Source organism: Hipposideros armiger, unplaced genomic scaffold (assembly GCF_001890085.2).
Source record: "Hipposideros armiger isolate ML-2016 unplaced genomic scaffold, ASM189008v1 scaffold_75, whole genome shotgun sequence".
Classification (NCBI taxonomy): Eukaryota; Metazoa; Chordata; class Mammalia; order Chiroptera; family Hipposideridae; genus Hipposideros; species Hipposideros armiger.
This window is the reverse complement of record NW_017731425.1, coordinates 1,665,898-1,687,903: the sequence shown is the minus strand read 5'-3', so window position 1 is coordinate 1,687,903 and position 22,006 is coordinate 1,665,898. Positions and strand designations below refer to the sequence as shown.

General features: G+C 54.9%; 2 protein-coding genes across 7 annotated transcripts in view; both read right to left on the bottom strand.

The window, feature by feature from the left end:
- Nucleotides 1-2,810: 2,810 nt before the first annotated feature.
- On the bottom strand, nt 2,811-6,238 carry OSM (oncostatin M). Its single transcript, XM_019643047.1, has 3 exons — nt 6,171-6,238; nt 4,486-4,619; nt 2,811-3,851 (listed from the first exon to the last, which is right to left on the bottom strand). The coding sequence occupies exons 1-3, from the start codon at nt 6,202-6,204 to the stop codon at nt 3,309-3,311; spliced, it is 711 nt and encodes a 236-aa protein (XP_019498592.1). The 5' UTR covers nt 6,205-6,238; the 3' UTR covers nt 2,811-3,308.
- Nucleotides 6,239-10,254: 4,016 nt separating this feature from the next.
- The window catches only part of CASTOR1 (cytosolic arginine sensor for mTORC1 subunit 1), a 14,054-nt gene continuing 2,302 nt past the window's right edge, over nt 10,255-22,006 (bottom strand). For 3 of the 6 annotated variants that reach the window (XM_019643014.1, XM_019643020.1, XM_019643018.1), the window contains exons 3-9: nt 21,494-21,681; nt 21,275-21,407; nt 20,871-20,994; nt 20,304-20,417; nt 20,109-20,191; nt 19,927-20,021; nt 19,214-19,801 (exon numbers count right to left, since the gene is read on the bottom strand). In XM_019643014.1, coding sequence (XP_019498559.1) covers nt 19,733-19,801; nt 19,927-20,021; nt 20,109-20,191; nt 20,304-20,417; nt 20,871-20,994; nt 21,275-21,407; nt 21,494-21,681 — 806 coding nt within the window. In that variant the 3' untranslated portion in view covers nt 19,214-19,732. Of the gene's footprint in view, nt 10,285-19,213; nt 19,802-19,907; nt 20,022-20,108; nt 20,192-20,303; nt 20,418-20,870; nt 20,995-21,274; nt 21,408-21,493; nt 21,682-22,006 lie in introns of those variants that run through there. The other 3 variants (XM_019643017.1, XM_019643016.1, XM_019643019.1) reach the window with 3 other exon arrangements.

Genomic DNA, 22,006 nt, shown 5'->3' with positions numbered 1-22,006 from the left:
ATAGGAGGCAGAAAGTTGTGGGGTTGGGGGTGAGTTCGGCCTTGAGGTACCCATGGGTGTTCCTGGCAGCTGAGCCTGTGGATCTAGACTTGGGAGAAAATCAGGCTGGAGATGGTGGTTTGGGAGCACCTGCAGCTGTGGTCTCATCAGGAGACAGCATGGAGGTGACAAATCCTCACAGGTGGGACCACCGTGACCCTTGCCCCAGAGTCTGGAGATTCTTGATCTGCTTCCTGCAGGGTGGGTGCTGCTCCAGCTCAAAGCCAGCCCCAGACCCTCTCTTGGGGCTTATCCACAAAGCAGGAGGCTGGCAAGGGGCCCAGTCAGGGGTGAGGAGCAGCCGCCCTGGGCTTCCCAGCTCTTTCTCGCAGACCAACCTCTGCCCTCTCCGTGGGCAACCGCACAGCCGCCACAGGCGCCAGCTCCTCTTCCGCTCTGAGAACCTGAGCTTGCCTGGCTTTCGGTGTCTACCACCTCACGCCCACAGCTTCCCAGCAGCTCAGCCCAAGGAAAGCCCCCCCCCCACCCCCATGCTGGGGCAGGGAAGAAAAAAAGCTCCCTGCTGTTGGCAGCACCTGTCTGGGCCAGGCTGCCTGGCATGCTTCTCAGTGCTTTGACTTCCTCCAGGGCTCCTTCTGCCTTGTTCCTCATTGAGCTCATACCAGGTGCAGGCACTGTGTTGGTGCTGGGACAGAGCAGAGGGAAGCCGATTCAGCCTCCATCCTCAGTAGCTCTAGGCTAGTGAGGGAGGACAGTAATGCAACCGTCATACCGGCGAGGGCCCCCAATGGGGCAGTTTTGAGAGAACAAATAGCCAAGTTGCTGGACCCAGACCATGGGCACTGGGGAAGAATTGTTGAGGATGCACTCACAAATATAACAGGGAACAGCATTCCAGACAAAAGGAACAGCATAGGTGGAAGCTTTGTAGGAGGAGAGAGCCCTGGGGCATTTCAGAAACCCAAAAGTGGCCAGTATGGCAGGAGCCGGAGTACAAGAGGAAGCCCAGTTGGGGGCAGTAGAGAGCCCTTCCTAGATACCTGGTGAATAGTCTGGAATACTTTGGGCAGCTGCTCAGGAAGACTGCTGGTTGGGAATCAAGGGCTGCGAGTTCTAGCCCCAGCCTAGAGCTCTCTGGCTAACTGGCTCTGTGGTCTTGAGCAAGACACTTTCTCTCTCTGAGCCTTTTTGATAACTCTGATCCTTGAATGTTCGGAGCCTTTGCCCTAACCGTGTGCCCTCTGGAGGCACCAACCCTTCCCCTGCATTCTTCAGACTACAGAGTGGTTGTCACCTCTTCCAGATGCCATCCTGACCACCCATGTTGCCTGAGTCTCTCACTCTCTACTTTGTCAAGCTTGTACTGCAATCTCAGATGATCCTGTTAGTACTTTTGCTTGTGTGTTATCTGTCTGTCCCCCCACCTGGGAGCTCTGTGCCCTCAGGGACTCATGAAATTGTCGGATGAGTTATAGAGGCTGAAGAATACAAGAAGATACTCCTGTCCTGGCATCTAACTGACCTGAATTTAAAATGTGCTCACACAATAAATTTGCTCTGAGGCCGTATTATCCAGGTGACTCAAATTCTCTGAGCCTCATCAGTTTTCTCATCTGCCAAGTGGAACATGGCTCTCCTCCGCCTCTGATGTTATGCCTTGTTCCCACCTTGGCCCCCAATCCTAGGAAGTGGACATAGCCAGGGACTGATCCAGGTCAAGTTCATCTTGCTTCCGTTAGCTCTTCCGTTATAGCTGCTGCCTCAGCACATCATCCATCGGCATACAGGTGGTGCCCCTCCTGAGGTGGGGCCCTGAGCATCAGAGGCAGCCCAATTTTCTGGGGGCCAGATGGAATCCCCACCCCCTGAGGCCCTTCAGGGAGCAGTTTCAATTCACGGGCCATGTCTGAGGCAGCATCTATTATTACCTTGTTCGTTTCATGCAATACACCCCAGCACACGTGCCCAAGCCACACACCCACAGGGGCCAAAGCAACCCAGACACTCCAGTCTGCATCTGTCCCCTCGTGCTCACAAATCCCTGGTGTCTCAAGGGAGACCCATTCAGACACAACAAATGCCTTGTCTGTGTTCGAGACGCCCCCACAGTCAGACTGGGACATGAGACTTCCCTTCCTGGATAGGGCAAGGACCTCCAGCCCAGTCCTCAGGTGGTAGACACTTGTGGTCTTGCCACCTAGGGACCCCCCACACACACACTGCCAAGAGGCCAGCCTCCCCCAAATCCCCTCTCACAAGGTAACAGTGAGACTCAGGGGCTTTAGAAACCAGGCAAGTTTTAAATACATGTTGACACAATATTAACATTAAATACACATCATAAATAAGCCTTATAAATAAAAAACAGATAAAAACTGATAAAAATTGATAAATTAATCATATCCCTCCAAGGAATTGGCCCAGCAGCCTTTAGGAACCCTCCAGGACAATGGTTTCAGCGTGAGAAAACTCCACCACCAGGGGGAGCAGTCAGCAGCCAGAACCCAAGACCAGGGACTTCCGGGCCCTGGAAGGTCTGCAAAACGCTCAGTCTGCACCCTTGTCCATTCACACCGCCTGTACCAATTTATGGAAAGAATTTACAATCTCCCCATGTCACAGAGTCCCAGCAACTGACAGGCAGAGAGGGCTTTACACGGTCCCCAAATCCCTCAATTCACAAAGAGAAAACTGAAGTCCAGAGAGGTAAAGTGGCTTGCCCGAGGCCACACAGGGAGTTAGAGGCCAAGCTGGGAGCTGAGCCCCATTCTTTGGACCCCCCAGATCAGTGCTTCTTCTAGGACACTCTGCCCCTGTCACAGCTGTTTAAAGTGAGGTCACCCAGACGTCCAGTCCAGGTGTCTGGTCTGAGACTGGCAATGAGGCATAGGAGGCCAGCTCAGGCCTTGACCTCCCCCTCGGAACCATGCCTACCATGGAAAGGAGGAAGTCTGGGGGCAACAGCTCTGCAAGTCATGAGAGGGAAGGGCCGGCTGGCCTCTGGCGAGCAGAGCAAGGGGGGGCGGTCAGTCTCACCATGAGTCAGCCTATGTCATCAGACCCCTGAATCAATGGAAAGTTGGCCCCGCGTGGCCTGACCCAGCCACCCCACTGGGTCTGGGGAACTTAGGGCTGGGGGGAGCAATGGCCTGATCCTATCCCCCCAGCCTGGGAGGAGGTAGAGGAGCTGGGCTGGCCCTTACCCCTTAAAGTGCACTTCTGAGAGGTGGGGAAGTCAAGGGAGCGGGCTTAAAGGCCTAGGGAAGGCTGTGCCATCCTAAGGGGCACTGCTGGGGCGCCCCCTAAGGCTACCGGGGCAGCTGCCCCCTTGTCACGAGTCTCTTGCCCCTCATGGAGGGTTGCATCTTGCGAGCCCCCTTCTGCAGGGCCCAGCGGGGGCTGTGTCTCCGGCTCCGGCTGGGACTCTCCCTCCACTTGTGGAAGACCTGCCCTACTGAGTGCATGAAGCGGTGGTAGCCACGCAGGAACTGGCAGCCCTCTAACTTGCGCTGAAAGGTGTCTGATGCAGGGGTAGGTGGCGGCGAGACCCCCGAGCCTGCCTGAGTGGGTTCAGCTGTCTCAGAGGAGCCTGGAAGCAGCTGGGCCAGGCAGTAGATGTTGTTCCTGATCCCATAGATATACATCTTCGCTGTCACAAAGTCCTGGACTTCAGGGAGTTCCAGCTGGAAAGTGGTCAGTCTGTGTAGGATGTGGCCCAGCTTAGCATTGAGGGTCTGCAGGAAGCTCCTCCTCCTGCCGATCCCAAGCAGGGCATTCTCTTTGGGAAAGACCCCGGGGCGCTCTTGGCAGTACTCTTTCAGTCCAGGCACGTCCAGGCCTTGGATGCGCATCTGGGGGGTGGGTGGGGGGAGAATCAAGCGGTGAGTGCTGGAGCCCCCACAACACACACACACACACAGACAAGTGTGCTCTAATTAGCCTTGAATCACTCAACCTCATCCATCCTCTGTTTAATCCTCCCATTATACAGATCCAGAAACTGAGGCCCAGGAGGGGAGAGGACTCTCCCCTCACACACCGTCACTGCAGGCAGGGTCAGGGGGATATATGGGGCCTGGTGGGGGTGACCACACAGGCAGCAAGTGTGGTGTAGGGAGTGTCAGTAGGAAGGTGACCATGAGCTACAGGAGGGCAGGCCTCTGTTTTGCTCCATCTCTAGGGCCCAGAACATGGCACGTGGTAGGTGTGCAATAAGCATGCTGAACAAACGGAGGGAAGAGGCAATGGGGTTTGGGTCCACACTCGAGGCCCACTGAGCTAGGGAAGCTGTATGGTCTCAGGGTTGGGCCTGGGATACTAGAGGTGGGCCTGGGATCACACGGGGACTCGGTTTCCCCACCCCCACCCCCATATTGAGTGGGAGTTAGGCAGGTGGGGGTTGGGCCTGATCCTCTCTGGAGTTTACTGCTGCCCTACCTCCCAAGTTCTCTGAGACTCAGGGGCCACCAGAGGCCCGGCACTCACATAGGGGTCCAGCAGCCTGCTGGTGTCCTGCATGATGTCCGCCTGATGCTGGAGCTGCTTGATGAGCTCTTGGGCATCACTCAAGCAGCTACCCGTGGCCACTGGCTTCAGGAACAGGAGTCTGAGGACCAGACCTGGGGCAGAGAAAGGGGGTGTCACCTGATTTGGTGAGGAATTCACAGTAGGTGGCTTTCAGAGGAAAGGGCACTCAAGAGGGCCTTGAAGGGGTGCCGCCCGTCATCCCAGGCTTTGTGCTGTGGAGGGTGGGACTGGGCGCTGCCTATGCACAAGAGCACCTGCTGGGGCCACTGCTACCTGTCCAGTGAGTTACTGCCCAGAACCTAAAACAACCGCTGTGATTCACCAAGTAAGCCTTTGAGGGGAGGTTGTGGGGCCCGGCTGGGGCTCCTGTGCCTGCCAATCCCGCCAACCTCAGGAGCTGACATGCGGTGGCCCAGGTGGGGCTGCTGTCTGCAAGACCTCTGAGTTAAGGGATAGCTACTGCCACAGGACCCTGGCCCTCCATGCAGGTATGCAGGTGAGCTCAAGAGGGCTTCAGGGTGGGCAGCCTGGTGCCCCGAACTGTCTGAGGAACCATCCAAAGGTTCCATCTGGAAAGGAAGTGCGAGGTCATTCAGCTCGTGCCCCCATTTTACTGACAGGAAAACCAAGGCACTGAAAACGGGTTGCCCAGGTCATGCAGCGCCAGCCTGTTCCCCGACCTTGAGCTTCCCTCCTCTCCCCACTTCTGGTCAGGCCCACCAGGGATGCTGTGAGCCTGTCAGAATGTTCCAGGGGCTGGGCACAGTTACCGCTTGCCTGCCTCCCTCCCCGCCCCCCACCCAGCAGCCACGTGGTCGGAAGGGGCCTGTGGTGCAATGGCCCGGAAGGCAGTGACACCATGTTCCGTTCCTAAGAACCGTTCGGGACCTTGGGGAAGAAGCTACTGGGGAGGGCAGAGGGGCTGGGCGCCCAGGGACAGCAACCACAGGGCACCCCTCGCCACCTCCCTAGGTATCTGCTGCCCATGTGAGTGTACATGTGGGACCAGGGTGTCTGCCTGGTGTGTGTCCAGGTCTGTGTGAGGCTTAAGGGAGCCCCATCCACTGTGGGGACTCCAGGCTGCATGTGGGGGTTCCCAGGTTGGTGAGATTGAGGGCTTTGAATGATGTCACATGGCTCTGTGTGTGTGTCACCCTGTGGGTGTGGCTATGTGTGCTGTGTGATTTGTGTGGGCTCCAGGGTCCCCAGGCCTGGCTGACTGTGTCTATTCATCCCGGACCCTGCGAACTGAGGCAAAAAGGAGTCCCCTCCAGACATTACCCCATTTTTCTGCTCAGCTTCTGCAGCTTCCTCCTCTAAGCAGCACAACTCCCACCTCCCTCCTGCTTCCCCAGCTTCTCCCCTAATCCGTCCCCTTCCCTTACTCCCTGGCGCCCAGAGTTGCCTCTACATCGCCTACCCCTGGAAGCCCTCCGGGGATACCCCTCCTCTACCCAGTGAAGTTGCTGTGTTCTCAGTGGACCCCTTTCTTTGCCTGACCTCCTGGCTCTCTTTCCATCTCAGCATCCTTCTGTCTAGTGCCCAATCTTCCCAGCTCCCAGAGGACAGAGGGTACCCCTGCTCCTCACTGGCACCTGGAGGCACAGCAAGTAGGTGCTAGTGGGGAGGAAGGAAATACTTACTGAGCAGTATCCTCCAAGTAAGCTGTGCCTGCATGCTGGGTGTCCAAGCTCCAGCCCTCGCCTACTGGGGATGACACCTCCAGGCTGGGTGCCCTGCGGGCTGACAGCCACTTTATTGCCTGCCGGAGTGATTGGCCAACACCTCGTGAGGTGGGTGGGGAGGGGGAAGGGGGAGGGCAGGCCTTCTGGGAACATGACCCCAAAAACCAAAGTTTCCACGGGCGGCCAATGAGTGCTGGGTATGGTGGCATGCCTGCTCCTCCTCCTGTTTTCTTCGAATTCGTTCTTCGAGGTCACCCCCACGCCCAAGGATGATGCAAACTACAGCCTCACTCAGCCTTCCTGCAGTGAACAGGGAGCGAGGGGGTCCGTGCCATCTGTAGGGCGCTACGCCGGGAATAGAAGGAAGAATCTGCCAGCCAGGCCCCTTGATGGCCCGCAGGTCACTCTCAGCCCAGGAGCCCTCAGCCTCACAGGCCGCTGTGGTTTGGGGCTGAGGGGAGTGAGACATCTTCCTTCTTGAATGTCCTTCCCGCCCTCCTGCTGGGGCTGTTAGGACATCTGTGAGCAGAAACCACCGGGCTCTGGGCACAGAGCCAGACCCAGGCTGGCAGCCCCGAGATTGTGGTTCTGGCCCCAGGACCCGCATCCCCCAGTAGAGCTCCTGGCTGTCTCCTGCCCCCACCAAGCACCTTCCACACAAGCAGCCTTCCCCATCCCAGGCCCATTGCCACAGCCAGTCCCTTTCTCTACAGACAGGGTTCTCTGGGAAAAATCAGGTACATGGAGCAAGAGAAACAGGAGATCAGGGTTCAAGCCCACTGACAAGCTGTGTGACCTGAGGCAAGTTGTTTAATCTCTCTGGGTCTCAGAGGCCCTACCTGTAAAATGAGAATTAAAAAAAGTATTCCCTAGCCTACTTCACAGGGCTGCTACCTTCATGGACACAAAACGCAAAAGTTCTTTGAAGGAAAAATGAAAGATACAAAAGTCTAATTCCAAGTACTAGCTGTCGGGGGTGTGAGATGGGGAGTGGAGGAGATGGGGAAGCTGTGAGCTCAGAGGGGAAGCCGGAGAGGGGGAGTCACCGTGGTGACGGTTGGGGACCAGGTTTCACTTTCAAAGATAGTGATCATGGGTTGGTCCTCTGTGTCTCACAGATCTCTGAACATCAGAATGAACAGGCCCCGGAGACAATGCTTCCCTTGTCAACCAGCTACTTCACAGTGGGGTAAACTGAGGCCTAAGCAAGGGCAGACCAAGAGGTAGAGGAGCTGGCCCAGGCCTACAGGCCATTCCCCGTGGCCCCAGCACATCTATCAAGCCTGAAAGGGTCATTGGCCTGCACCCTCAGGAGCCTGGCAGGGAGGAGGGTGTCAGAAGGCTGGGGAGCCAGGGTGCGGGGGGGCTGCCAGGGAGACCCGAGCTATTCCAGCTGGGGAGAGAATTGGGCCTGTGGAGCCTAGACTAGGAAAGCCAAGGTGGCCAGGGCCAGATGCCTTCCTGTTCGTTCCCGCCCCTGGCACCCATCATGACCATTAAGGCTGTTTCCATCTGCTATCCCCTCTGTAGAAAATCCCACCATCAATCATCAAATTTTTATTTGCCCCTACTCAGTGCCAGCCAAACCCAAGTGCTGAGGATCCAGCAGTAGGTAAAACCAGACACACCCCCATGCCCATGTGTCTCATCCTCTACCCACTCCCTAGCACCCAAGCACAGCACTTACTACACCATGCCCAATCACCCCACCATCGCCACCCACGAAGGTCAGTTCTGGATTCTCCTCCTGAGAATGTCGCTTCCGCTAAATTCCTCCTCTCTGTGCCCACCCCCGCAAGGCTGCTTCCTCTGCCCATGCCTTCTTCATTTCACATCCCTGATTTCATCTAGCAACAGTCCTGGGAGGGGGAATGGCTGGCAAGGATGCATTGGCTCCCTTTAGTAAGGAAACTAAAATTCAGAGAAGCTCAGGGCCTGGCTCCAGGCAGAAGAAGCAGGTCTGGCTGGAGAGCTTCTTGCCCCTCTCAGCTGCTACGGACCAACCTCCACACTCGGGGGACAGCCATGCGCTTTACCTTGTTCTCCCCTCCCCATAGTCCAGAGAGGCCGATGGTCTCCTTAGTTTAAAGAGCCCTCTGAGGCCCAGAGATGTGAAGTTGCCCTACCTGAGGTCCCCCTACGTGGGAACATTGAAGAGGAGCAGGGCACTCAAACCAGGGCTGTTGAAACTAAAAGACCATAGTCTGAGCACGTGGCTCATCGAGGTGCCTGAGCAGGCCCCAGGGACGAGGGCTTATATATTGGTTTGCTCGAGCTGCAGTACCAAAATACCAGACTGGGTGGCTTACATAAAAGAAATGTATTTTCTCACAGTCCTGGAGCTACAAGTCTGAGATTAAGGTGTCATCAGGGTCAATTTCATCCTGAGGCCTCTCCTTGATTTGCAGATGGCCACCTTCTCATTATCTCCTCACAAGGTCCTCTCTTGGTCCACATGTGTCTGTCCTAATCTCCTCTTCTTATAAAGACACCAGTCATACTGGATTAGGACCATCTATGTGAGCTCATTTTACCTTAATTACCTCTTTAAAGGCCCCATCTCCAAATAGTCACGTTCTGAGGGACTAGGGGTTTGGACATCAACTAACATATGAATTAGAGGGACACTGTTCAGCCCATAACAGCTTATAAGAAGGGGGTGTGGTTGGAGGACTGCAGGAAGTGCGGACACTGGGGGAGACTCCAGAGATGGGTGAGAGGGGGCACTGATGGGCAGGAGGACAGGAAGTGGCCCCATGGTGAGGAGGCCTGGCTGCCCATTCAATCAAAGTGTATAGCGAAGATGCGAAGATGCGTCAGCATTTCTGGTGAGGTCAGCACCCAGTGACGTCCCTCTCGCCAGCAGGAAAAGCTTGCAACACGGCCCAGCCAGTATAAATAGGCTCCCCAACCACAGCACCCGGGCTGTCCCCTCTTCCCGGGGCCACGTCAGCCAGTTCCGCGTGATTTGGAGGGGAAGAGCGGACCAGCTTGGTTCCTCAGAACTATTGCTTCCTCACTTTCTGGCCCAACCTCTGGCTGTGGGGCCTTTAAATGCAAGGATAGAACCTGGGGTGGTCTGGGTGACAGGTCAAAATTGCAGGCCGCTCCTCTGGTCCACTGGGTGGAAAGATGGTGGCCCCTGACCTGCTGGGTGAAAGGAGGAGACCAATCCGCTTGTGAACTCAGTATTCTTGGCCCAGTCACATCCCCTTTCTGAGCCTCAGTTTCCCCTCTGTAGATGACAGTAGTACAACTTAACAATCAAGAGGCAAACAACCCAATTCAAAAATGGGCAAAGGGTTTGAATAGACATTTCTCCAAAACAGAGAGACAAGTGGCCAATAAGTACATGAAAAGATGCTCAACATCATTAGCCAAAAGGGAAATGCAAATCAAAACCACAATGAGATACCACTTCACACCCACAAGGATGGCTGTCATCAAAGACAGACAATAACATGGCGAGAACATGGAGAAATCTGAGCCTTGGTACCCTGTTGGTGGGAATGTACAAAGGTGCAGCTACGTCTGGCAGTTCCTCAGGTGGTTAAACATAGGGATGTCAGTCACCCAACTGTCCCACACCTAGATACATACCCAAGAGAATTGAAAATGTATGTTTACACAAAGACTTGCACACAAATATTCATAAAAGCATTTATTTATATTAGCCAAAAAGTGGAAGCAACCCAAATGTCCATCAACAAAAAATGGATTTTAAAAAACTGTGGTCTTGGGCCGGCCAAGTGGCGCGTTGGTTAGGAGTTGGCTTGGGACGCCAGCTGTGAGCAGCAGGGCCCTGGTTTGGATCCCACATGAGAGCCAGTGACGCTGAGCCCTCTACAGCTAAGATGATGAACAACAGCTTGATCTGGAGCTGGGCTGCCATGAGTTGCCAGTGATGACATAGGCTGCAGTGGGGCTGGCCGGCAGCGGGCATGAGTTTTCGTGAGCTGCCGTGAGCCACTGTGAGTGGCCGTCCAATGGCTGACAAGCGACTGCCTCACCCAGGAAGAGCGCAATGATAATACCAACATGGGCCAGTGAAGCGACGTCCTCCACAACTAAACTGAAGAACAAAAGGACAGCAACTTGTCAGTTCCCCTTCCCTGATTCCCCAACGCTGTTCCCCTCCCCCAATTTCCCAATAAAATTTTGAAAAACAAACAAACAAAAAAACCTGTGGTCTTTAGAGCTTCTGGAAGGAACCCAGCCCTTCATATACCTTGATTTTTAGCCTAGTGAACGTTATTTTGAATTTCTGGCCTATAGAAGTACAAGATAAATGTTTTGCCTTAAGTCACTATAAAAAAAAAAGTGGTCTATCCATTCAAGAGAATATTATTCAGCCATGAAAAGTATTGAAGTATTGACGTATGCTACAATGGGGGTGAACCTCAAAAATATTATGCTAAGTGAAAGTAGCCAGTCACGAAAGACCACATGAGTCCCTGTATATGAAATGTCCAGTATAGTATATCTATAGAGACAGAAAGTAGATTAGTGGCTGCCAGGGTCTGGAGGGTCTGGGGATGGGAAATGATAGCTAATGGGTGCAGGGTTTCTTTTGCGGTGATAAAATGTTTCTGAATTAGGTAGTGGTGATGGTAGCACAATCTTGTGAATACACTAAAAACCACTGATTATGCACTTTAAAATGATGCATTGGATGGCATGTGAATTGTACCTTGGTTTTTTAAAATGCAGTGGCAAATGCTGCCTTGCAGGATGGTCAGCATAATTCAGTGAGATCATGCCTGAAAGTGCCTATCCCTTAGCAGGAGCTTGGTAAACTCTTATCTACCAGCCGCTGGGGCAGATGAAGGCTCATGTTTGCTTATGTCACAGGGTGGTTTTAAGGATGGTTGGGAAAGACATCATTACATAAGACCGGGGTGAGCAAGACTCTACCCATAAGGTCAGGGGGTCACCCTCAACTGGGGGATCTTCGGCTGGAGACCTGCTACACAGGTCTTCTGGAACCAGGTGTGTCCACAGGTGTGGGAAGCCATGCCCCCCTGTTCCTAGTGGCTCTCCACTAGGAACTGATCCTCCTTCCAAGGGGCCTGAACTCCTATTCAGAGAAATGCAGCAGAGAGAGAGACAGAGAGAGAGAGAGAGATTACTTCTGTGCAGGAACCTATTACTATCTGCCTCACCCTAGATTGGGCCCCTCTGCAGGGAACCCCCAAGTCAAGGAGAAGGCAGGTGGGGGCACACGAGTCTCCTCTGAGGTAGAATGACCAGGAGACAAGAGGCTTGCCCTGCTGTCTGCTCTCTGATTGGCCTGAGAGCCTCACCTCCTCACCACCACCTGGCCACCCTCCCTGAGCCCAGGGGCCTCTCTGTGAGGTGAGGGGACGGGTGACATGACCACAGAGCCTACAGAGGGCCCACAACCCTGCAAGCCCCATGGGGCCCCTTCGTGGATCTAAGCACTGAGAAGTCACTGTAAATAAAATAACCCTAAACATTAACTGAGGATCAGGAAGTCCAATGAGTCCTGACTTTTCTCATGATGACAACATACAATGTCTACTTTGAAATGCCACATTCTTGCCAAAAATGTTTTGGTGCCCAGGCATGTACCCAGTGGTGATAATCGGCATGTTTCTGAAGCCCTTTGGTGCGCTGGGCCAAGTTTTGAGCATTTCACATGGGCGAGCTCACTGAATCCTTGCAACCACCTTATGAGGCAGAAATCATTGTCTCCGTCCTATAGATGGGGAAACTGAGGCCTGAGAGGTGGGGTATTTGGTGGAAGACCACACAGCTGGGAGGGAGCAAAGGCTCAACCAAAATGAGGACAAAGGGCTCTCAGAGTGGGGAGACGGGAGATACACTCCCTCAGGGGGCAGCTGCCAGAGACAAGGAAGAGGGCTTGGCGGTATTTCTGTAGGTCTGGAAAGATAACGCTTTCTTTGAATGCAGAATGTGAAAAAAAAGCTGCTACATATTCCATGCGAGATAACTGCATGAGGCCACATGCAAACAGGACCCCAGAGGACCAGAGAGGAAGGCAAGGAGGAAGGGGGAAAAAGAGCCACTTGCAAAATAGCTTTGCTGCCACTGCAGCACTCTGGAGGGTCTTGTACAACACAGCCTGGTCCCACTCCCCTGGACTCCCATTGACATTCGGGTAAGGCCAAGGTCATTACCACAGACACCAGGCCCTGTTCACCTCCCCCGCCTCACTCACACCTCTGTAGCCTGCCACCTTCCTGACCCTCCTCAGCCCCTCAGGGGAGCCAGGTGCTCACCCCAGGGCCTTTGCACATGCTTTTCCCACTGCCTGAACACTCCACTTACTCAACTGCCATCTGGACATCAAGGTCCAGTCCAAGCTTCACCTCTTCAGAGAAGCCCTCCTAACCTCTCTCCACCCCAGGCTGGTGCCTGTCCCTGCTCCCCTGACCCTCCCAGAGTTCCACGTACCCCTCTTTGTAGCACTCTTCAATGTTGTAAACTTTTACAACTGTGGGGTGGTCTCCTCAGCCAGACTATAAATTTCAAGGGTGTGCACTGTGTGACAGGGGTGACTCCCTATTGCCCCTCTCCAGAGCACAACATAGGCTCCGAATGTAGTAGGTACTTAATAAACCCTTAATGAATGGATGAGTGCATGGGTGTACAGGTGTGGCCATCTGTAGAAGCCCCAAAAAGGTCATCTGTGGTCTCCAGGGTGCAGCCTCCAGACATGTCCCCATCCCAGATCTAGTGCCCCTGCAGCCAGGCCTCTGTGAGTGCAGGCCCACCTAGCTCCAGGCAGGAGCCGGTTCACTTGGAATCTTCGGCAAGCCCTCTCCTGGCCGCTTCTCTCCAAGGAAATCAGAATCATATCACTCACAACACACCGAAGCACATGACCTCGTTTTGGGGAAGCCTCAATGTCAAAATGCTGACTTTTCCTTTATGATAATTTTTCTAAAGCAAATTCAAAATCTATTCTTTCACCCACTGCAGATGTCAACACTTTCCTGGAAAACGAACTGAAAAAGAAAAGGCCAAGGCATTCCTCCTGCTTCCTTTAAAGAATTCGCTTCACAACCAATTCCACATAAACAGCACTTAACAGCCTCATAGAAAGGGGCCAATCTTCACCTGAAGGGACAATCCTGCATTTTGAAAACCAGACAAATCATGGTGGCTTGTCAGTCCCTCTTTCAGCTTATATTTAAGTGACTCACTGTACGTGTTGGGCACCAGCGTTGGTGTGGGAGATAAAACGCCTGGCAAGAAAGACAAGGCTTATAGATGAGTGAAATTACTATAAATGCCTTTTTATATCTGGGTTCTGAATGGTGAATAAACACACACACCAATATCCAGCAAGTGGAGAGGCCTAGAAGACCCATTGGTCAGGCTGCCCATTTCTGGCCACAGAAGAGGATGCCACCCAGCCTGGCCTTGGTCTAACAATACACCTGCATCCTGAATCTTCCCAGGACTAATGTCAGACTCAGGAGACATGCCTCCCCCTTGTGGCTGGGTTTCTGAGCCAGGAAGTCCCTGGTCTTACACTGTGGAAAGCCACCTTCCCCAACCCCATGGGGTGGGGGTGGGGTCCTGTCAAGGGGATAAGAACGTGGCCAGCACACCCAGGGAGACAGTGATTTCCCTGGCCCCTGGTCCCTGCTTAAAACCCAGACCAATCACACAGCGTGTCTCAGCTACACAGGACATGGCAGTCTCTTTTCTGCTGGTTGAGCTGGTTTCCTGGCACTTGCAAGAGGGAGTCCTTAGTCTAGCCACAAGCATGAGGATGGGGGCAGGAGGGGTGGAGGGCATTGGAGGGAGGAAGTGGGATGGGCTCGGAGCTGCACCAGCACAGTAAGTGAAGCAAAAGCTCGGAACCTTTGCTCAACAGAGAAGACACAGCAACTGGAGATAGATGGGGGAACTGACTAGGGTTCCCGTGGGGCTGTCTACAAATGACAGCCCTGGTCCCAAGGGGAAGCTCAGGACACAGAGGTGGGACTCACTTGCAGGGATACTATCAGCCTGGAGGAAATGACCTAGGATAGGTGCCGGGAAGACCTGCCTTCTTCTCACTCTTGTTCTTGGGGAGACATCAAGGAAACTCTGGGCATTTATCTTGATGTGAAACAAACAAACAAAAAAACAAATCCCACAGCTCTAAAGGGAGACAAGGCTATCAAAGCTTGCTCTGTCCAATAGCCTGCTGGTGGCCATTCAAGGGGTGAGGGCCCCAGGGCACCCTGTCCACAGATCGGGTATATAAGGAAGAGCAGCAGACAATATGGCATTAATTGAAAATGCTGTCCATCTCCACAGCCGAGAAGGCAGATCGTAATACCCAAAAGGTGAGAACAACTCAAATGTCCATCAACAGATAATGGTTTAAAAGTATGGTGTGTCCATACAATGGAATATTACTCAGCCACGAAAAGGAATGGAGAGCTGACATATGCTGCCACCTGGATGCACCTTGAAAACATTATGCTGAGTGAAAGAGGCTAGACGCCAAAAGTCACATATTATACAATTCCATTTATATGGAATGTCAGGAATAGGGAAATGCAGAGAGACAGAATGCAGATTGGTAGTTGCCAGGGGCAGAAGGGAAGGGGAATGGGTACAGGATCTCCTTTTGAAGTGATGCACATGTCTTGGAACTAGATAGAGATGAAGGTTGCACACCTTTGTGAATGGACTAAATGCCACTGAGTTATTCACTTTAAAATGGCTAATTTCATATTGTATAAATTGCACCTCAATTAATAACCTGTTTTTTTTAAAAAGAGGCTGAGCTTAAGAACACAAAAAGCCCAGGAAAACCAAGGGGCTAGAAAGCAGACAGTCAGCTGCAAAGGAGCAGAAGAGTCAGAGGGCCTCCCAAGGCCTCTCCTGTGTTACTGCCTGGCTAGCACCTGTCCCAGACCTCATTTGTCCATGTAGAAAAGACTCGCCTCAACTTAAAGGCCAGGGAATGCAGCTGCTGGGAGGGTAGGGTCCCGGCTTTGGGAGAGAACAAGTCTAGGGCGAGGCACCGAGTGGCAGGGCAGCCAGGAGAGCGAGTGCAGGCTGGAAGTTCTCAGAGCCAGACTTCCTGAGGGGGGAGCTGCCGAAGGCAGGAGACCAGGGAATGAAGGGACACACTAGGGCTATGCTGGGGAAAATGTGCTTGTGCAGCCAGATGTGGGAGAGACCGAGGCAGGGAGACCAGCAGGAAGTCTGGGGCAGCAATACAGGTAAGGACAACCGTGGGCTGAATCAGGGAACTTGGAAGTGTGGGTGTCATGGTGGAGGGCCCAGGCTAAGGGGCTTATACACAGTGGGACAGAAAGCAGGGCCAGGCTTATTTGGGCTGCAGACAGAGGAGCACAGACAGAGATGGAGGGGACGGTGAGGCAGGAGGGAGGCCAGGGAGGATGAGGCTGAGGCAGCCGGGGGCGAGGGCAGAACGTGGATGGCGGGGGCGTGCAGAACAGACCTCCACTCCTCTGATGACTACAGGGAGCTGGGCCTTCAGAGATCAGGGAGAGGCAGGGAGGGGATATGGGCCCAGGGAAGGAAAGTGGACAGAAGGGTTCACATGGGCACATGTGTGAACATGAAAATGCAAAAGATGCACACATGTGTGTACACACGGACATAAAAAAGTTCCCGGGCTGCAGTCTGAAACAGACATACAGAAACACGAACCACGTAGGCTCACATGTACATACACAGGCATAGATGCACACTCCAGCAACACAGAACACGTGCAGAGATGGAGCCAAGCACACAGCTGATACTCATACATAATTGGATGCATGTAACAGTCATAGACACACAGACCTCCAACAGAGACACACCCGGAGACACCAATAGTTAGAGACGTGTAGATGGACACACACTTTCCACTGAAAGACTGGTTTGTACAGATGCACATGGCCTGCACTGACTGCAAATAAAGTCCTGCATATACATAACCACGTAGCACACGGATACCCATGCGGCTCACGCATCCACTCGGAGCCATGACCAACCTCCTGGGAAGGAAGTTCTAGGCAGTCCCATTTGAGGCAGCCTTGCCTCTGAAACCCCAGCACTAGGGTCCGCCTGGGAAAGTGAGACACAAACCACGGCCATTGCCCAATCCATCCATCCGGCCTGGCCCAAGGTCAGGGAGGAGCCAGGGCCAGGCCTCGCGTGCCTGCCCACGCACTCGTTGCCACCAGCAGCAGACACCCAGCCACCAACGCAGACAGCTGGGATTGCAAGGGACCTTGCAAAATCATTCTATCCCTTAGGGTTCAGCTAAAGTGTCCCTTCACCAAGGGAACCTTCCCAGGCTCCTATGGGCATGGTGAACCTTCTTTTTGAATTCTGATACACCATGCCCAGCTGTGTGACCTTGGGCAAGTCACTTTACCTCTCTGTGCTTCATTTCCTCGTGTAAAGGGGGATAAAAAGTGTGTGTTGAACACATGAATTAATGGAGCCCTCCTCCCCCTCCCCCGCATAGGGATGGGGGAGTCAGCTAGCCACAGACTGGGCTCCCCCTCCTGGCTCCTGCTTCGTCCCTTCCCACCTAGTGGGATCCTGGGGCCCGGTGGAACATCGAGAAGGCATGTGGTTTATTCTTCTCTTTACATAGGACCAAGAAGCCAGCTGTGGGGCAACTTGGCAAGCACGGCCCTGCCTAGCAGGGGTGAGGGTGAGGACTTTAAATCCTGAATTTCAGGCAGAGGGGTCCGAGCAGCCATGGCCAAGGATCAGACAACCCCTAAAGACCACAGCCCAGCCTGGTCACTACAAGGAGGACTTAAGAGGTCATTTCCTCTATGTAGGCATGAAAATAAGGGTGGAAATGCACAGCTGACTCTGCCTGCCTGCGGTTTCCTCATCTCCTGTCCCCACCCACCCAAGAGCCCACCACCCAGGTCCACATCCTCCCAGCAGATGCTGGACACCAGGCTAGCGGTCGTAGGGCTGAGAGCACCTTCCCACTCCCTGAGTAGCTGTGGGCAGGGGCCTCCCAGGCCCAGGCTGCCATCTTTATGAGGACAAGCTCTCAGGTCCGGGGCCTTGATCCTTGCACTCAGGAGTGACCGTGCTGATGTGAAGAGGTGGGCTGGGGCTCCCAGGGCTAGGAGGACAAGGACACAGGCTGCATGCCAGGGAGCACCCCCAACTCTGGTTATGAATGACACAAACTGAGCCCAACTCCAGGCCTGGGATGACCAGACTGACATCATTTGCCCTAGGAACCTCCGGGATGGGGAAGCACTGGGTGGGACAAGGAGGTGATCCCGTGAGCCCCTACTTCGGCCTGAGACAGTGCAAGGCCTGTCTGATGATAGCGTGCAGAGCTTCAGTCACGGGTGAGGTCCAGGGTCACATCCCTGGAAGGCACCCCTTCTTAGTTGAGTGTCCTCAGGCACATCCCAAACCCTGCTCCCCTGACTATAGTGGGTCTCGGTCTCCCTGGCGCTTCTAGAGCACATCTCCCTTTTTATAACCCACTGAAGGCAAAGAGCTGGCCCAGTGACCCCCATGGATACTCTGGGAGCTAAACCCTCCACACAGACATACACACATGGGCACGCTGACCTCCAGGCCTGGGTCCCAGTCAGATCAGCCCACCGGGGCATGCCTGGGCCCCCTCCCCCAGACCAGTCCCATGGGCAGCCCCAAGAACTAACTGATGCTGGGTTAGGATCTGGTTTGAGGGACCAAGTGAGGCCTAAATTCCTTGGAAAGCCAAGATGATAAAAACACCCAAATCAGGCAGGTCTCAGAGGGAGACAGACAGATGGACAAACCCTCAGAGATGGCCAGAAGCTCTCTAGCCGCAGGTCAGGTAACCCCAAGAATTCTGGTTCTAAAGCCCCTACCTCAGTCCAGGACATCCCTTGAGTCAGGGTCCAGGGCAGGCCCTCTAGGAAGAACCAGGACCCCCCACACCCTACGAAAGACAAACTGTAAAGAACTGTCCCCTTTCCAGGGTCAAGGGGCATCGGGTCCTGAAGGAGCTGACTCCTAGGTCTCCATGCACATGGGGAAACTGAGACCAAGGGGAAGGTGCTGGCCCAGGGTCCCCAACTGCTCACTCACCGGGCCAGGATGCGCTCTCAGCTCCTCTGATCTGCAGCCCCCAGGTCCTCAGGAGCAGGGCGGGCGCACTGCCAGAGGCCTGGCCCCCCTTCTGACTTTTCTGGGGAGCCACAGCAAGCTGAGTACACCGAAGTCACACCCTTCTTCCCTTCCTGAATGTGGGCGGGCCTGGGCTGAAGGCACCTGATAACCAACCCAGGGCATCTGTGGGGCCCAGTGGGCCACAGTGGAATCCCAGCCTCATAGAGTGCGGAGATGGCCCCTCCGTGACTGGAAGCCCGGGCCCAGATGTGCTGACTGAGCCTCCGGCCCAGGCGTGCAGCCACTGAGATCAGAACAGGCCCCAGGATGCCCTCCAGGCCCCTGTCCGATCCTCCTGGCCATGGGAAGCCCAGTGTGTGGACTCCCAGGCCCCTGCTCTGCCTGGCCCCCTCCCACCACTACTCCAGCAGAGCCCACAGGTCCCTGTGAAGGACAGCCAGACAGGCTTGGTCCAAAAGAAAGCAGGCAGCAGCCCAGAAGAAAGGTGCTCTTGGGCCCTCCTTGAGGGGGTTTCACAACAGGTCAGCCACACCCAAGGAGGCAGGGAAAGCTGGGGGGATCCCCAGACAGGAGGGTCTAGGAGTCTCTGCTCACGTTCAAAACTTTCTGGACTATACCAGAAGCAGCAAGGAATGAAGTAAGAGCCCAGGCTGCAGAGCCTGGCAGCCCTGGACAGGAGTCATGTAACCTTGGCTAAGTCACCTCACCTCTCAAAGCTTTGGTTTCTCACCTGGAAAATGGTGATGGTTCACTTACCACTCTTGCAGTGAGAACTGAGTGAGGTGAGGCAAGCCTGGCCTGAGCCAGTTACACAGGGAGACCAGGACCTCAGGCAGAGGGGTCCGAGCAGCCATGGCCAAGGATCACACAACCCCTAAAGACCACAGCCCAGCCTGGTCACTACAAGCCCTTTATTAACAAGTTGATTTGGAAAAAAAAAAAAAAAAGAGAGAGAGAGAGAGAGAAATGTAAAAATACTTTTCTTGGAGGCCCCAGGACGGGGAGGCACTGTCAGAACTCACCTGGCCAGGAAAGGCAACCCAGCCAGAGGCAGAACGGAGATTAGGGAGCAGCTCTCCCAGGGCACTAAGGGGGAATAGCTTGGGCCTCAGGCAGGGAATGTGCAAACACCGAGGCCGCTAAGGAGTGATGGGTTGAGGGCTTCCTAGTGGAAGCCCCGAGCACCGTGTTCCCATGGGGGCAGACACGTGTGTCCATGTGAGAGCCAGTGCCTGCACGCAGCTTACATACAGAGAACACAAGGCCCCTCCTTCTGCACGGTCCCCCTGCGCTAATGCGGGAGGGAGGAGAGGGAAGTGGGCTCATCCCAGAGCTTGAGGAAATAGCTTAGAGAAGTCTCTGGAAGCCTGTGGATGAGGGGAGAGCACAGAGGCTGCTGTTCCCCTTAGGCCTCATGAGCCCAGGCCCTCCTGCCGTCGCTGGAGGACCTCAATGACACTGCCGATGCCGTCCTCAGGCACCTGTGGACAGGTGGGGGGAAAGAGAGGTCAGGGCTGCCCCGACGTCCTGGCCCGCCGGGACTACCTCCTGTCCCACCCGCCTCAGTGTCCCTCCAGGAGCCCTCACCATAGCCCGTGGTGCTCACCAGGGCATGGTCAAAGTTGAAGGTGCTGATGTAGTAGGCAGAAATATCGGCCGCAGCCAGGGGACCCGCGATCTGGGCCACGATCCCACATTCATCTGAGGGTTGAGGAGGGAGCCATGTGGATCACCCTGGTCACCCCACAGGCCCTTCCCAGACCCCCAACACACAGGAGCAGCTCTCACCAAAACCCAGGGGCTGTCCTCCGATGCGCACCATCCTCCATAGCTCTCCTGAAGAACTGGTCAGCAGGAGGTCACTGGGGAACCTGGGGGAGGCAGGCAGCCCTGATGACCTCAGAGTCCGATGCTCCACCTCCTCCCTCCCTGAGCCTGGCTTGCTTAGGGTCTGGGGCCCCCCTGGGGTCCGGGGTCACATACTTTTTCTGCGTCTCGGCATCCATGACGATGGAGATGTAGCCCTCAATGAGGGAGAAAGCGAAGAACGTGATGGAGCTGGGTCCAGGATCGCCAGGGGCTGCCTCTTTGGGGGCACTGGGGAGGGACAGGAGGCTCACATACTCTGCTGGGCACCAAGCCCCCTCCGTCTCCTCCCAGTCAGGGGGCAGCTGGGCAGGCCCTCCCGTCTCTGGGCCACTTTCCTTCCCTGTCTGAGGGCCCTGATCTCCTGATGGTGCCGGGTAGGGGTGGGGGAGGAGGATAATGAACCCTGCCTGTGCCAAAGACACAGGACCCCAGGGCTAGGGCGCCTGACCAGGTCACGGCTTGGGGGTGGCTCTGCCCACACACTACAGGAGAGGGCTCCAGCTGCAGCATTGGGACCTTCCCTGAACATTAGTGGAGGGCACATGAGCATCACAGGCTGCCAGGAACCCAGGACACAGCACAGGGCACAGAGTTGCAGAACCAAGGGACGGGTAGAAGGTGGTGGGACAGACCATAGGGAACAATAATGTGAGGACAAGAATAAGTACAAATGAGGCCCACCTGTGGGAGTAGAAGAGGACATCGATTAGGGTGGTGGCAATGGCTGGAAGTGTCTCAGGGTCCAGCGTGAGGACACAAAAGCGGTTCTGCGGGCTCTGGATGGGATGCACCGTGGGGCTGGGCCCTGCAAGTGATCAATCAGGCAGGGGGTGGAGGATGAAAAAAGGGCCATGGGCTGGGGTGCCCCCTGGTGGCTGGCCAGGGAGGGGCCTGGGCTGGGTGTAGAGTCCTCTACAGGAACCTGCCTTGGTATTCCCAGCCCCATCTCCCTATCTTGTGAAGCAGTCATTGTCAGCTAGTCTCCCCCTACACACAGACCCACTCACACAAGCGAAGGGCCCCAATGAGAACAGGAGCCCCCCCACCACCACCACCACCATCTGGGTGTCAGAGGGCACCCTCACCATGCTGAGCTCGGGGAAAGCCATTGCTGGAATCATCCCTGGGAACAGGCACAGGCTCCCCGCCCACCTCTCGATAAATGTCGAATTCCTGGGCTAGCGTGTGAATCACCACGGACAGGTCCTGCTCCCGCACCTAAGCCGCAGGAAGATGGTATATCACATGAGTCCCCAGGCACCCATACCCACCCTGCCCTACACCAGCACCTGTGGGAAACTCACCAGGATGAAGTCCGTCTGGTAAGTGGACAGCATCAGCACAGATACATGGTGCTCGGCCAGCGGTGCAATGACTGAGCGTGCGATCTTGGTGACTCCAGCAGCTTGTACTGCTGTGCCACTGTGGGATGACACATTCATCACCAGCCATGTGGCCTCAGCCACTTGCAGGAACTCGGATGGGGGCAGCTCTGTGGGCACAGGGCACATGACCAGTCAGGGCCTGCAGGGCAGGCCCCTGCCCGTTCCCTACCTGAGCCTTGAAGAGCTCTACCAGGGTAAGGTCAGGTCTGGAGAGCTGTCTCTCTTCCCCAAGTTCTGCTCTTGACACCTGCATGTATGTAAGGACTGAGATGTGCTTCAGGTGCTGGCCTGCCAGGGATTGAAACCTTCCAGTTAAGATCTGAGCTCCAGGGCCGGCCTAGTGGCGTGTTTGTTAAGAGCTGGCTTGGGACGCCAGAGGGTCCCGGTTTGGATCCAACATATGAGGGCCAGTGACACTGCCCTCTACAGCTA

What these genes read in the sequence shown, in the direction of transcription:
- OSM (XM_019643047.1), bottom strand. Translation starts at nt 6,204, where the DNA reads ATGCAGGCACAGCTTACTTGGAGGATACTGCTCA. An exon ending in TACTTGGAGGATACTGCTCA is followed by an intron (nt 4,620 to 6,170) that starts GTAAGTATTTCC and finishes TCTCTGCCCCAG; the next exon opens with GTCTGGTCCTCAGACTCCTG. An exon ending in GCAGGCTGCTGGACCCCTAT is followed by an intron (nt 3,852 to 4,485) that starts GTGAGTGCCGGG and finishes CCCACCCCCCAG; the next exon opens with ATGCGCATCCAAGGCCTGGA.